The 15,756-nt window shown below is 35.5% G+C and overlaps 1 protein-coding gene and 1 long non-coding RNA gene across 2 annotated transcripts; both read right to left on the bottom strand.

Moving 5' to 3' along the window:
* Positions 1-5,897: 5,897 nt before the first annotated feature.
* On the bottom strand, positions 5,898-6,265 carry SERTM2 (serine rich and transmembrane domain containing 2; the record flags this gene model as incomplete). Its single annotated transcript, XM_084870932.1, has 1 exon — positions 5,898-6,265. Exon 1 carries the CDS (start codon positions 6,168-6,170, stop codon positions 5,898-5,900), a length of 273 nt encoding a protein of 90 aa, XP_084727058.1. The 5' UTR covers positions 6,171-6,265.
* Positions 6,266-6,823: 558 nt separating this feature from the next.
* LOC311615791 lies at positions 6,824-13,436 on the bottom strand. Its single transcript, XR_014793808.1, has 3 exons — positions 13,301-13,436; positions 13,041-13,127; positions 6,824-6,950 (listed from the first exon to the last, which is right to left on the bottom strand). It is a non-coding gene; the product is annotated as an uncharacterized lncRNA (long non-coding RNA).
* Positions 13,437-15,756: the final 2,320 nt, after the last annotated feature.

Genomic DNA, 15,756 nt, shown 5'->3' on the forward strand with positions numbered 1-15,756 from the left:
TTCACCAGGGCATAGCGTGTGTCTTGTTTTCACTGCTAGCACACTCAGTAGGTGCTGAATAAATGTTGAATGGATGAATGGATTAATTTAGGTACTTATGATCTTTGCTAGATTGAAACTTTCTGATTTCAAACTTTAGATCCCCACAAAGCTGAGCCCAGTACTCTGTATAGTATGTATTTCTGATTCTCCCACACATTTACATATGATTTAATAAACAAATGCTTAATGTGGAAATTGATCAGAATACTTGGAATTACTCAAGTTATCCTTCAAAAACTCCTCACCTATAATTGTGCATTTAATTTTCCTTCCCCACATATGCCCTATATTTTGTCTCCTTTTTCTATAAGTATAACAATTCATTCTTTGTAATTCTCTCTCTTCTAATGTCATTTCATTTATAATAGAACACTATGAAATTGCTGCATACATTTAGAACTCTGTACAATTTTAAATAACTCTATTTTTACCTTAGGAGAGGTATTCTCATTTCTAGGAATGATGGGAACAGATAATCCTATATAATAAAAGGCTAATATGCAAATTATCTCCTCAGGAGTTCCACCAACTGGGAATCCAACCAGGGACCCTACTGATGCATAAATTTCATGCACCAAACCTCTAGTGTATATATATATACATCAGGCTAAGTGACTGTCCATTTGACTGTCTGACTGACTGGGTGGTACATATGATATGCTTTAGCAATTTAAAAATAAACGTTGACTCGTGAATGCATGATATGTATAAAGCTCTCGCTGGCAACAATCTAGAGAGGTAGGAATATTCCTCTATTGAATTTGGGCATAGGGAGTTAATCATATACTAATAGACTCTAAGTAAGTTTACACAAAAGCAAACCCTGCAGCTCTAATTTACCTGAATGAAAGGAAGAGGCAGAAATATGGATGGATTATCACCCACAATGCAATACCAATACCAGTTTACACAAAAGCAAACCCTGCAGCTCTAATTTACCTGAGTGAAAGGAAGAGGCAGAAATATGGTTGGATTATCACCCACAATGCAATACTAATTCTCTAATCATTTGACTTAATCTTCACAGTCAATCTTCAAATATAGAGAAATATTCCTACCTGAACCTGTTTTCAGGTATGGTCAGTTATATGTTGCTTTTTCTCAAGTTTGAAGAGCATGTCACATTAAAGTTAAAGTTAAAGTTGTAAATACTTCCTCACAAGGGAAATTAGTCAAGCACTCTGAAAGTGTTTTTACTCTTAATGTGGTATAGAGAGATATTAGAATAAGTTTAATCAATGTATCAGTCATTGTTTTATCAATGTTTTTCTATCATGTTTTTGTTTTTATATCATATCTCTGTTGTTATATCATGTTGTTCTTGTTTACTTATTAATCAATTTATATATTATTTTCATACACATTTTACTAATTTTCTTTCATCACTGACACTTCTATTATAAAGAGTGAATAATGATATTAAAATATTTCTTCTAATCAATTTTCTTTTAATGTGCATGAATCCATGCACCAAGCCACTGTCATAGATATCTTTGAAGATTAACTCTGAAGATTAAGTCAAATGATCAGAGAATTGGTATTGCATTGTGGGTGATAATCCATCCATATTTCTGCCTCTTCCTCTCATTCAGGTAAATTAGAGCTTCAGGGTTTGCTTTTGTGTAAACTTTCTTATAGTCTATTAATATGTGTTGTTGTGTCTATAAAGTTAAAGTGATGGCTTAATTCTGATTATTTGTTTTGAATTTGGGCATAGGGAGTCAATCATCATAGAACTCAATTGTTGTTGGCAGAACTTGAAGTGTTAAAAAATAGATAGGTTTGAAATATCTAGTCAGTACTCAGAAAGCAAAGCATGGTGGAATGAGTATTAAAGTAGAAATCTTAGACTGGAAGTGTCACTGAAACTGGTTTGATTCAGTGGATAGAGTGTCGGTCTGCAGGCTGGAAGGTCCCAGACTCGATTCTAGTCAAGGGCATGTACATTGGTTGCGGGCACATCCCCCAATGGGGGGTGTGCAGGAGGCAGCTGGTCAATGTTTCTCTCTCATCGATGTTTCTAACTCTCTATCCCTCTCCCTTCCTCTCTGTGAAAAATCAAAATATATTTTTTAAAAAAAGATTGGAAGTGTCAAGTTGACTCAACCTTTTGTAACCACAAGTGCCTTACTAATATATCTGTGTTCATGTTCTCTTTTGTAAAACAGACAATAATACCTTCACTCATTACTCAAATGGTTGCTGTGAGGAACAAATGAAGAAAGCACAAAATGGAAGATACATTTCTAAAAAATGTACTACAAGGGGGTGTGATGTTAAAAGATATTAGCATTTTAGTTACCTTATCTCATTCTTACCTCAGGCCACCTTCATTGACAGGTAGTCATCATCCAGTTTTCAAATCTTATTAGTAAAAAACAAACTAACACACCAATAAGTTTTCAAGTGGGGAGAAAATAAAAGGTGAGAGGTTGGGGAATAACAGAAACAGTGACACTTCAAAATTTTAAATCCCACAAATGTGCAGTTATGATTTATATTGGAATAATAAGACCAATGCTTTTTACATTCTTCAGACAATAGATATTTGTTATCAGCAAACCAAAGAGAATTTATTTTCCAGGGATGAAAAATGTCATGCTAATTTAAATATTGATATTATATTTATTTTTTATACAAGATGAATCTATTTCAATTATTAATGATTTCAAACAAAAAATCCAATTTCTTCCACACAATTCTTTATTTTGTTAAAAAAGTTCCTTTTGTACAAATGCAGCTGAATAAAATGCATTACTAAATATAACCACTTAATTTCATTAAATGGACCCTTTTACATACTTAGGAAGTATGGTATGGTCTGCAGCAATCAAACTCAGTTTTGAGTCCAAAGTTTCAATTTGGCATGAATGGAAAGGTTAGGCTGGTTAGATCCATCTTGATTAACCTTAATATTTCTTGCCTAATACATCATACCAAATATATAAATAAACCTTTATAATATACCTTGTTTATACAACTCATGATTCTGAAATGTGTGCAAAGGATATTTTTAGACATTTAATTATTTTTAAAGATAAAAGAATTTACTGCTAAAAATTCATATAGTGTGTCCTTTTATTAGGTTGAATTATATGAAATTGCCAATATTTGAGCACTTTTGACCAACAGAAATGGCATATGGTTCAGAATAATAAAAAGAATCATTTTTCACCTTAAAACAGAGTACAGCTATAAATAACATACCTATTTGTATACATTTAAGCTAATGTGAAATTTTTGGGAGAGTGGCAGTTGGGGAGGGAATTGGCAAGTCAGCATTTTGGATAGATGGGTAAATTCAAATTATACCTAATGTTCTAGCTGCATTTTTGAGCAGTAATATATGTTAATTAATACAATGGGGGGACATAATAAATATACAAATTATTTTCTTTAGTTTGTTATGATTAAAACATTGAATTTATTTTCCTGAAGATGAAATAACAAATGAGTCACCATAATGACACATCTGCTTAAATCCATCTCCATTTATGTTATCACTGGAAACTGTGAGTGGTTATGCTACTATTTTAGTGCAATGTGCAAGCTGTGCTGTGTACTTTGGTTAATGCTCAATGAAGATCTAGATCCCATGGGGGTAGTTGTGATGAAAGACGGTGTTTGTTTTCCAGGTGAGTAACCTAATCATAAATTAGGAATCTTCATCTAAGTCAGTCATTATGGAACAGTTTTAAACCCCTAAACTTTTGGTTGGGGAAATAGATGAACAGGGAATACATTTACAGTCTGTTCATTAGGTTCAGCAACAAGGCTTTGAGCTTCTTGCTGTTCACTGCTGTTGGAAGTGTAATCACTTTCTTCATTTATTCAGCCACTGACTTCTTAACTGTAAAGTGCATTCAAATACTGTGACCACAAAAAGGAGAGGGGAGATATGTGTCCTTAAGAAGTTCTGAGGTATATTGCCAGCCTGTGATGAAGTCCATGTATAGTTGCCAACAACTAAAATTTTAAAGGGTATATGCAGTCTGGGTGTTGAATAAAGACACAACTTAAGTCACCAAATGTAATAATATGAGTCACTATTCATTTGGGAAAATATAATGCCAAAAGAGAAGTGTAAGCCCTATTTATATTATCCTACCTGCTGATTTATTCTAAATGGTGCAGAATGCACTTGCCATCTCTTAACAGTGTGCTCTTGTAACAGGTGTGCTAGAGTCAGCCTTGCTGCTAAGTTTAGCTCTGCATGTGGGGATTTTACACTTTCAGCCCCTTGGAGAGTGGAGTATTGGCAAATGACTGTATAAAAGTAGAAAGCAGTTGGGAATTTCACCACCAAGCTAGATTTAGAGCAGAGTAAATGGGCCAATCTAAATTGATAACAGACTAGAACTGTATGTCCAGTGCAGGTGGCGTTAACCTATCCTTTCCATTTCTCTCTTACTACCACTGCGATTTCTGTGGGAGCATATTGTGAAATTTGATGACCACCTTTAAGGTGATAAAAGGAGCTGACTTTTTTTTTAACAGGCAAAATTTAACATAGATATTTTAGTTCTTTGGTGTAAAAAATATGACCAATGTTCTAATTTCTAATTTGTAAACAGTACTCATCTCCTTTGGTTCCCCTTTGGAATATTAATTTTTAAAAATCAGTCTGTTTCTACTACTGGCATACCTATGAGAATGAAATTTTTCAAAAGTATTTCTCTTATAGGTAATAAGTGAAACACTTAATCTTTTGGCAGGGATTGAGAAGAAAGAAGCATTTTTCAGGAAAGACAAATGTGAATTTGAAGACATTGATCTTTAGATTTTGGAGTGTGTTGTTTAGTCCTTTCCTCCTTTATCTCTCTTTGTTTTCCTTAAATTCAAATCTAAAAGGAGTCTAGTGATGACTAAATAGCTCTCGGATCATTTTTCAGAAAGGAAAAGCTGGCACCAGAGGCTTGAATGTTGTCTAAAGCCACAATCATGTAACGACAGAATACCAATATTATTTCATTTATGCTTCAAAGTATAGTTGAATCTTCTTTACTAAGGCCACCATTAAACAAAGCTCATATTTGTGCAACTTAATCCTGGAGCATGATAGAGAGGGAGAAAAGGGCAATGAAACCACATGCATAATTGTCACAAACACATTTTGACTTAGTTTTCCCTTGGTTTGGGGGAAGCTCGGTGTTCCAGATTTTTGTAATATGTCTGTCATGATCTGAGTTTTTAAAAAGTCCAGTAATTGTAATAACACAGATATAAAAATGCACATTTCCCTCTTTAGATGAGTTTATTGACTGAAAACTTGTTCTTTAAACGGAAACAGTTTCTTTATATATTTTCTTTGATTTGGTTCAAACCCAATGGCCTTAGATGATAAAAATCACTGTTCCTTTGGGGAAGGGCTCGTGGTGCTGTCCATGAACTTCTGACATGATTTAGTTTCATGCCAGCAGAAGTGATTCTTTAGGATCCAAGTACTAAATTAAAATTTCTCCTTTTCTTGGGGTACCTTCTTTAAACAATCAACCCCTTTGAAGGCAAATTTTCCTTGTTCTCGGAGCTTCCAGGAATCCTGTGTTTTTACAACAGCTGCATATGAATTTTTGTGGTCTGAGGTTTGCTCAAGGCCCTGGCTGTCTTTGGTTACTATAGAAACCTGCCCTCCCACCAGCTGCCGTTTTTTATATTCCTGGCAAAGAACAAGTATTAAACCTTAGTTATCCCACAAACAGAGTCAAGATAAAGAATAACACATAGAAAACAAAACTTTTTGTTAAATGAAGACCTCGTGGATTCCCTACATGGGAAGCTACATGCAACAAAGTAAGCTTCCATAACATCAACATACAGGGGTTTTCTGATGTCCACTAAAACTCTTCATCCTGGCTTCAATAAGAGGGGATTTGACTCTGCATCTCTATATCTGTGAATTCAGGAACACTTTCTATGCTCTCGGAATTGATGGGTGAAATGACATGTTTGAGCCGAAGGAGCATTATGAAGAGCAGGAGGAGGAGAATGGCCAGGAGGCTCAGGAATAAGCCCACATATATGTACAGGTTGGAATACTTATCTAAAGTAGTGTTAACCTCTGTTGCTGGGGTGGGGAAATGGGTCCATCCAGCGAGAGTTCCATGGTACTTGAAATGCTCCTCCATCATCACTCAAGGATTGAGTAGATCCTTGTTTCTATTTGATTTCTGTCACCCTTGAGGCATTCCACAGTCACTTAGACTGCCTCTGAATATACTGCAGGTTTTCTAATAGTTTCCTACAAAGCAATCATGATCAGAGCCAAGTCAGTAGTGCACAACAAGAAAATTGGATATTATAATTTGGCAATTGGCACACCCTGTCTGTTCTGCAGCATAGCACGCCCCTCTCAAATAGGTTTTATTGGAACTTTTTAATCATTTAAAATATATACAATAAATAAATATTTCCTTTTCACAGTCCTCTTTAATTAAAATAAAAATTGTGAAATTACTTTATAATACTGGCATGGAGACAAGAATCTCTCAAGATATTAAATTAAATGTGTGCTCTGTTGGGGTAGAAGAAGAAAGGGCTCTGTTTTGTCTTCAACTCATCTAAATACTTGCACTAATGATGTGCATCGAATCGGGTTCTTCTATGAGGAGACTTTCTAAAGGCTTTTATATATTTCATGCTTAGCATATTTGAGTTTTCACCTTTCTTGTCTTTCTGAATCTCACCTAAGGATGGAGCTTATAAAGTTCCTGCCCAGTTGCCACAGCTTGAGGACTATAAATCTACAGGATATGTTTTCTACAGTTTTGTTGGCATCCCTCAATGTAGGCTGGAGGAAAAGTGTTGTCAGACCTGGTAATGCTTAGGTGGAGAAGTCTCAGAGGTTCTGACAGCAGTAGGCTTAGGCTCAGAAGATTTGACTCTTAAGATTCTTCAGCAGAATTATTTTCCTGAAAATATAAACAAAAATAAAAGATTCAGGTATCTAAGAAAAACAGATAAAACTTTTTTTTAAAGTAAAAATTAACTGATATATTGCAAAATGTTTTGCTATGGGAAAATTAGTTTTAAAATAATATCCTGAATTTTTATTATTTTGAATGTTTTTTAAAAATATATTTTAATTGATTTCAGAGAGGAAGGGAGAGGGCTAGAGAGATAGAAACATCAACAATGAGAGAGAGTAATTGATTGGCTGCCTCCCGTAGCCCCACACTGGGAATCAAGCCCACAACCTGGGCATATGCCCTGACAGGGAATCAAACCGTGACCTCCTGGTTCATAAAGCGACGCTCAACCACTTAGCCATGCCAGCCAGGCTGAATGTTTTTTCTATGTGGTAAATAACTATTAAATTTTATAGAAAAATTTATATTACTGAACAGCAGCTAATAACTAAGTTAGATTAAAACTGTGTTTTCCAAGCTAATTGATCATAAGATTTATCTGAGGTACTTACTAAAATATAGACCCTGGACTCCAACAAAGATGTTCTAAATCATAATCTCCAAAATAGGGGCCTGTACACACTCTAGAGAGTCAGATTTTATTTGTCTGGGGTGGGGATCAAAAAAAGTTCCCCAAGTGACTCTATAGTATAGTTATGACTGAGAACCACTTCTTTAGTTTAACCAGGAAAGCTTAGCAATGAACTAAAGAAAACTTCAATCTAAGGATTCATTTCCAAATTCCAGGTCCCAGTGCCATGGGTCAATTTAACAAATTATGGAATTTTAAGGAATACAGGCTTCCCTCATTTTATTTTTGTGTTCTAGCTCTCTCATTTAGGTTTATGGGTGCCAGAATACACCCCCGCCCCCGCCGCCCCAGTATTTATAGATCCCAATGAATTGAGAGTGTATGTCTGTTGAGAGCAATAAAGATAGAAACTTATCTTTATTGGCAAAAACATTCCAGTGTGTAAATAGGGTAAATTAATTACTATTAAAGTCTTTAAAAATGATATAGCTTGTCATTCTAACCATGAATTTTTAATATGGATGACTAAAACAATATAAACCACCATCACTTGTCAAACTTCTATGTACACTAGTAGCAAAGAGCTGACAGTGTAGTCTAGCTGTCACTTGTTGACATACTCAAGGAGAGTTAAATAATAGCTTCAACAACAACACAAATAAATAACTCCAACAATCACATTGCCCCCCAGCCTGGGAGTACTTCAGCTTAAAGTTTATAATAACTATCCAACTTTCTGTAAGTTGCATGATTCTATAAACTGCATGGTTCTTCATCTACTTACCTACTGTCTTGTCCCTAGACAGTAGGTAAGTAGATGAAGAACCATGCAGAAACTCTAGGTTCACAAGAAATAAAAGCAAAGAGTCTGTGACTCTTTCTCCTGTCTTTGGAGCAATGGTCTAGAAGACATTTTTGCAACACGTAATAATATATCTACTTTGATTTTTGATTCACTAGCAAATGGAAAAGATAATCATAGTAGGTATCCTTCAGTTCCCTAGAAATACCATGCCCCTAAGGCAATGGTTCACCTGAGTAGCTCATTACAAAAACAGATTTCAGCATCTGCTGTTGGCAGCTCCTTCTCTTCAAACCACTTATTTCTTGGCCTTGCTTGTTCTTTCAAGTCCAGTTTCTCTCAAGGGTATGATACATGTATTCCTTACATCATTTAAAATACAGGTTCTTAGCCCTTTCCCAGGCCTACTGAATTATAATATTTTGGATCCAGTCTCAGGAATATACATTATAAGCAAAAGTTTTTCAGGTGATTCTTTGCATATCAAGCTTTGAGAGTTAACTACTAGTCTTTCTATCTAGACACCCCAGCTAAAGAACATAGCTAACTTATCTTATTGGTTGTTTTGGGGCCCTACTTTTAAAAACCTATTTAAAACCATGCTATGGGTTGAATGGTTTCCCTAAAAAGATATGTTGAAGTCTTAATAGCCTGAACCCGTGAATGTGACCTCATTTGAAAATAGGGACTTTGCAGATATAATAAGTCAAAATGAAATCATAAAATTGGCCCTAATCCAATGTTATTGGTGTCCTTAAAAAAAGAGAGAAGACAGACATTCAGAGAGAAGACAAAGGCGGAGATTGAAGTGATCCATCTATAAGCCAAGGCATGCCAAGGATTGCCAGCAAATGCCAGAAGCCAGAAGAGCCAAGAAAGCATTTTACCTTACAGATTGAAGAGAGAGAATGACACTGCTAATGATTTAATTTTGGATTTCTAACCTTCAGACCTAAGATAATTTATTTCTGTTGTTTTAAGCCACCTAGTTTGTGACATTTTGGTTACGGTAGCCCTAGGAAATGAATACACAAAGTAATCACCCTAAGGTCCCAGTGTGTTTGAACTTTGGGGCAATTTTCTCAGTGTGGTCCAAGGAAGTTTCTTCATCAGAATCACCTGGAAGATGCTTATTACAAATGCAGATTTCTAGACCCTTTCCTTTTCTTCCCCAGAATCTCAGGGACTAGAACCCTAAAATCTACATTTGTAAAAAACTACCCACTTAGAGTTTCTACAAGGAATGATTTCCAGTCCCTGATGCCTTCAGGATCACTTGTTAAGCTTTCTGAAAATCTATATCTATATCTATATCTATATCTATATCTATATCTATATCTAGGTACTACCTTCAGAAGTTCTGATTCAGTAGGACTGTGTGGGGTCACGAACATCTGTAGTGTTTAAAGCTCCATAGGTAATTTTGATATGCAGCCAGGGCTGAAAAGCATGACTCTACAAATAGAATAGAGTTTTTCAAATTTAGGATTCACAGTCCTGGGCAGCCCACACAGAGGAATCATTTGATTTAATCTGCCCTGCTATTTGTTAAATGTGATATATATATATATATATATATATATATATATATATATATATATATATATATATAGTCTGTCTGAGAAGCCTCTCTCCATACCAACTCTTCTCCCAGAAGCTCCTTTCTTTAAAAGTAGTGCTGGCCCAAAGAAATGAACTTACTGGACTTTTCACCCTTGTAGCTCATAAGTTACTTTTTCACCTGCTCTCCAGAACAGAGGGTGGAAGGAAAATAAACACTCCCTGCGAGTGCAAACCAATTGGGAAAAACCTGTATAGTATTATAGAATCATTAGTCTCCCATGAATATCAAATATACAGATTTAGATAAGTCATATTCCTTGGTTAATGAATCTGTGCCATCATGGGGATACCCAGGACCTCTTTTACATACTTAATAGCACCCATGGACAAACACCTATGAACAAACACCAACTTTAAAATTGAAAATAATTAAATTGCATGACATCTGCCTATGCTCCTCCCCATCTCATCCTACTACTCACTTCTCCCCAGAAATAATGAATGCTATAAATTTTGTTAATCACTACCTTGCTTTTATTTATACACACACACACACACACACACACACACACACACACACCTGTGCCTAAACAATATGTTGTTTAGTTTTGAACTTTATTTAAAAACTAGAAGCCCAGTTCATGAAATTCGTTCACGGGGGCAGGGGAGTGTCCCTCAGCCCAGCCTGTACCCTTTCCAATCTGGGTCCCCTCAAGTGATGTCCATGCTTATCTTTGACAAGTTCCTTACATCTTCGGACATCTCTACTTAGGGGAAATGTTACAATTCTTCATGGTTCAGTTCATGAAACTGACTTTGATTTCCCATCCAAATCCTAATTCCCACATGCTTTGTATCTCTCCTAGAGAAGTTACATTTGCCTAATATTGTAAATATATTTGATGTGTTTCCCTCTACATTGTAATTTAGAAACTCTTTCAGGATCTTTTTCAAATTTTATTCCTTATATAAGCAGGCTTGCAGTAACTGCTCAATAATTGTTGACTGACTACATGAATATGACTGAAGAAATGCACTTAGCACTGACAATTTGAAGAGAAGCATAGTCTTATCTCAGTTTTTTATGGCTAATATAACTTGGGCAAAAGTCTGGAACTCCCTTTTCTTTTTCTCCCACTCACCCACTCCCAAATCTCTTATTGGGCAAAGGAGACTTAATTCCTGATTATAATCTGGAATTGGGGAATAATCACTTTGTTAGAAACTTTACCCTTGAATTACTATTTCAGTTACACAATTTTAAAGGAAAATTACATGGGATGGGTTTATAGCCTTAAATTTTAGAAAGTTCAATTGTGCCTATAGATTCTGTTCAGTAACAGTTGATAATATATTTTATGATTTCTACACAATTAACCCCAAATCATCATTAGTTCTGAATATTTATTAGAATTCTGTGAAGCTTGGAGAAATTATAAACAATAATCTCACATACAGTTGTCAATTTCTTTAAAATTTTCATTTGAGGTTTTAGAAAACTAATAATATATTCTAAAACTAATAATAGTTACTAAAACCTCCATAGTCTACAGGACACCAAATACCCTGGTCAATTCAGACAGATCTATTAATTTAATTCCTTAAATCCATTAAGGACTTTTAAATGAGTTTTTTAAAAAAAGGTAGGTATTGGGGAATCCTCTTTGTTACTTGGGTCCTGTAATATGACAACTTTTTATAAAAGCTTTCCAAACAAGATTGTCATAGTTCTATTTGCTAACTAATCAATGAGTTGTGCAAATAATGTTATTGCTTCATTTAAAGCTCTGCACCATTTGAAAAGAAAAACAACCATGTGGTTTCAAAAGAAATAGAAATTCTATTAATTCTGAAGTATCAGATTTTCATGGAAATACCCTTATTGAATTTTAGCATCCTGCAGTCTTTTCTGGAAAAGCTCATAAAATAAAAATCAGTCTCTAGCATTTGTAAAAAATATTGAAAACTGTAGTGGGATAATGAGAACACCGTGTGATAGAAATGGGGATAAGGAAGTAGGAAAAGAAAGGAAGGAAAATTGAGGGAAAGCAGGAAATGTGAGGAGTGAAATTATTAGAATTTGGGAAGTGGTAAGAGGTAGGAAGAAATTAGTGATTAAGAGGTAGAGATGAAGATCAGAAAGCAGAAAATCTTTGGGAGAAAAAGAAGAATGTAAAGAAAGGGGAAGGAAAGTTTGCGGGAATGGCAAGATGAATGAGATTAATTTAATAATTGGCCAATATTAGCCTGAATATTTGGTTTACTTTAAAATACCCAAAAGCAATGTGAATACCTTTGGTTTTCTTATTGTATGTTTTGCCATTACTTTGGTAAATAAAACTCTTGGTAATAAAAGAAAACTTCTAAAGTGTTTGGTATGAACATTAAAATGTCAAATATTTGACAATGTTCTATATCACTATAGTATATATAATCTCACAGAAGCCAAATAGATACCCAGAGAATGAATTTCTCTCCTTAAAACAAGAAAAAAAAATGTAGAGCTTTCTTCATCCATCAACTCTAAGAGGGATTCCTTGGGTGAAACATGTTTCTAATAAGAGCAATAAAGTTCTGCTTGCACCTCAAAAATCAGATTGAGATTTATTCAGCAAACTGTTGAGTACCAACCTAAAGTACTAGACATTCTGCTAATTGCTGGTCATATAGAGATAAATGTAACCCGTTCCCTGTTTTGGTCTTCAAGGAGCTATAATAGTAGTTACTTTTTCTTTAAAGTTCTGAAAAAAAATTCACTGGTAATTATACATTTTTTCTGTATGACACCTGCCTATATAATTCCAGATCTGAAATCCCATCAAAGAACTAAGGGAAATGATCAGTGGCACATTTCAAAAGAGAAAGTCAAAACAATCCATAGCAACTGCTTTCCGGAGTTAAGGCATTCAGTTTGTATTTATCTATCCAGTGTGAGGGCGAGAAAACTAAGGGAAGGAGCTATTAGAGTATTTAGTTTCACATGAGCCCATGAAAAACAATTCTAGCAGCAAGTGCTGCTTCTTCAATGGCTGGAGCCATTAAGTAATAAGCTTTCTCAAGTGGGAGTTGCTGCATTTTCTGCAGCAGATGGTGCCTGTTTGTCACACCTGCTTTGTATCTCTCCTATAGAAGATAAATAAAATAATGCCGCTCATTTTACCATGAATACATCACAATATTTTCAAATCTCTCTTACCTTTCCTGGCTCTCAGGATAAATAGGTTGGCTGTTTAAATCTCCCTTTGGAAGCTTGCACCCACAGGCAACTTGTTCAGGAACATCTCTGGAATATTGGAAAAATAGAATATAAGACTTGTTTTGTCAAAGAAGCAGGATACAGGATTATGTTCGTGCAAGATATAATTTCTCTTTCATCTTCTTCAAGAGTCAGACCTTCACAGCACAAAACAGAAAAATACCTTCTATTAGTTACTTAAAATGCCAGTTAGCACTTACAGTTTTAGAGTGCAGTTTCAGTTGCTTTGCTCCTTATAAACTCCAAAGAGCCAAGAGAAATGTCTGTTTGGATGTGTATATACTCTCTATACTTGAATGGAATCAGCCTGAATAAAGTCCCCAGTTTCCCTTTCACAGGCAAGAGTTTACAGTATGCAGGAAAGGTAGTGAGTGATTCAGCTCTCCTCTGCCTTAGCGGTGTGGAGCTTTGGAGCCCAGAGGGAGGAGATAAAAGAGAAGCTGAAAAGCAAAGTTTGTATAAGCCTTCCACTTTAACCCCTTCGAGGCTTCTCATGCATGTGGAGGATTAGCAAAGGCTCTCTTTCTTTGTAAAAGCTTCTTTGTATGTCATTGAACAGGATCACATCTCTTGTTCAATTATAGAGGTTTTTCATCCTAGACCTTATAGTAATATATGCTTAGCTTTGGAACCAAATATGCCAGGATGTAGTGGTATTTAAATAATTCCATCTTTCCAAAGAGAATGCATGAATATATATGTTCTTTGGGAAATTTTTTTAAAATCCTCACCCTAGGATATGTTTATATTGATTTTTTTAGAGAGGGGTTGAGGGAGAGAGAGAAACATTGTTCAGTTGCCTCCCATACATGTTCCAATTGGGGACTGAACCCGCAACTGAGGAATGTCCCCTGACGTTCTGACCAGGAATTGAACCTGCAACCTTTTGGTTTATGGGACAATGATCCAACTAACTGAGCCACCTGACCAGAGAAGGGACTTTTTTTTGGGGGGGGGGGGGGGAATGAACTGAATACTTTTATTTTGAAATTTTTTGTGGAAATTTAATATTAATCTTGGAATCTATGTCTGAGTTTCTGGTTGGAGATCTAAGTTTTAAGTAGAATATATTTTAAGAAGGTATGTCTATGCAGGATGTATGTTTTATTACAAATGAGTAATCTACCTATAGTTTAAATGCCCTTACCATATTTTATATATTGTAGCAGGAAGAGGGAGATTAATATTTCCTGGGTGCCCACTCTGTGTCAAGCATTTAATATAGAGAATTTCATGTAATCCTCACAACAATTCTTGACTTAGGTATTATTATCCTCATTTTACAAATAAGGAAACTGAGGCTCAGAGAGGGAATATATTGTGCACTTTACTTTTTTTCTACTTTTTATTTTTTAATACTCACTTGAAGATATTTTCTCCATTGCTTTTCAGAGCGAGTGAAAGGGAAGGAGGGAGGTGGGGGTAGAGGAAAGAGAAAAGTATGTTGAAAGAGACGTACATCCACTGGTTGCCTACCACATTCAGGGCCATGACAGGAGGCAGGGTGTGAACCTGCAATGCAGGTATGTGCCCTTGACCAGGAATGGAACCCGAGACTTTTCAGTGTGCGGACGATGCTCTAACCACTGAGACCACTTCAGATATTGTGCACTTTAGTAAGCTTAGAGCGAGAATTTGAAAACAAGACACTATGATCCCAAAGTCTCTGTTCTTTTTACTGCAGCAGTGTTTTCAAACTTTTGTGGGTCTTGGATGCCTTTGAGAACCTAATGAAAACTACCAGAATTAGGCATATAATTTCTATATTCCATGGTCTCTGGATTCTGAACAGGTGACTTTCCTCCTATCTCTTTTCCAATGTTATAACATCATTAGTGCATAGTTCATTTAACAACTCGTGGTAATAAACAGTTTTCTAATCAGGGAATTAATAATAATAGTTTATAACAATGATAGTTTTTAGTAGTAACATCAGGTCAATCTTTAAGAAATTACTGCAGTGCTTTTCCCTTTAAAACCAAATTCTCCTCAACAAATCTTGTGTCTCCTATATTATCATTTCCCTCATTCCATTGGTTACAGTGGGTACAGGCTCTCCTTGAAATCCTTAATACTTTACTGTATAGTCTAATATCTTGTAGAATATGTTGGGCTTTCTGAAAGTGAAGTAGTATGCTCAAGATTTGTGAAACTACAGGGTAAACAGTGCTTTTTTCCTAGAAGATAAATTTTACTTGAAAATTCAGATAGAGAGAACATAGGTAATTTGAGTTATAATTTTCAACATAGTTTAAATGACAATAAACACATATAATGTAGAATGGATAAAAAATTTCTATGCAGCCCTACGTGGTTTGGCTCAGTGGATAGGGCGTCAGCCTGCAGACTGAAGGGTTCCAGGTTTTATTCCAGTCAAGGGCACATGTCTGTGTTGCAGGCTTGATCCCCAGTGGGGGATGTGCAGAGACAGCCAATCAATGATTCTCATCATTGATGTTTCTACCTTCTTTCCCTCACCCTTCCTCTCTGAAATCAATAAAGATCTATTTTTTAAAAATTCTATGCATTTTTACAAGCAAGCACGAGCATTCAGAAATATTTTACACTTGTGGTGGTCCCTTTTTGAACTACTCAGACTTCCTAGGGACACATGTTCACTCTGTTCTCGCATTTGGGGTATTTTGTAAAGAAGTTT

The sequence above is a fragment of the Pipistrellus hanaki genome, assembly GCF_964339955.1.
Source record: "Pipistrellus hanaki genome assembly, chromosome: X".
NCBI lineage: Eukaryota > Metazoa > Chordata > Mammalia > Chiroptera > Vespertilionidae > Pipistrellus > Pipistrellus hanaki.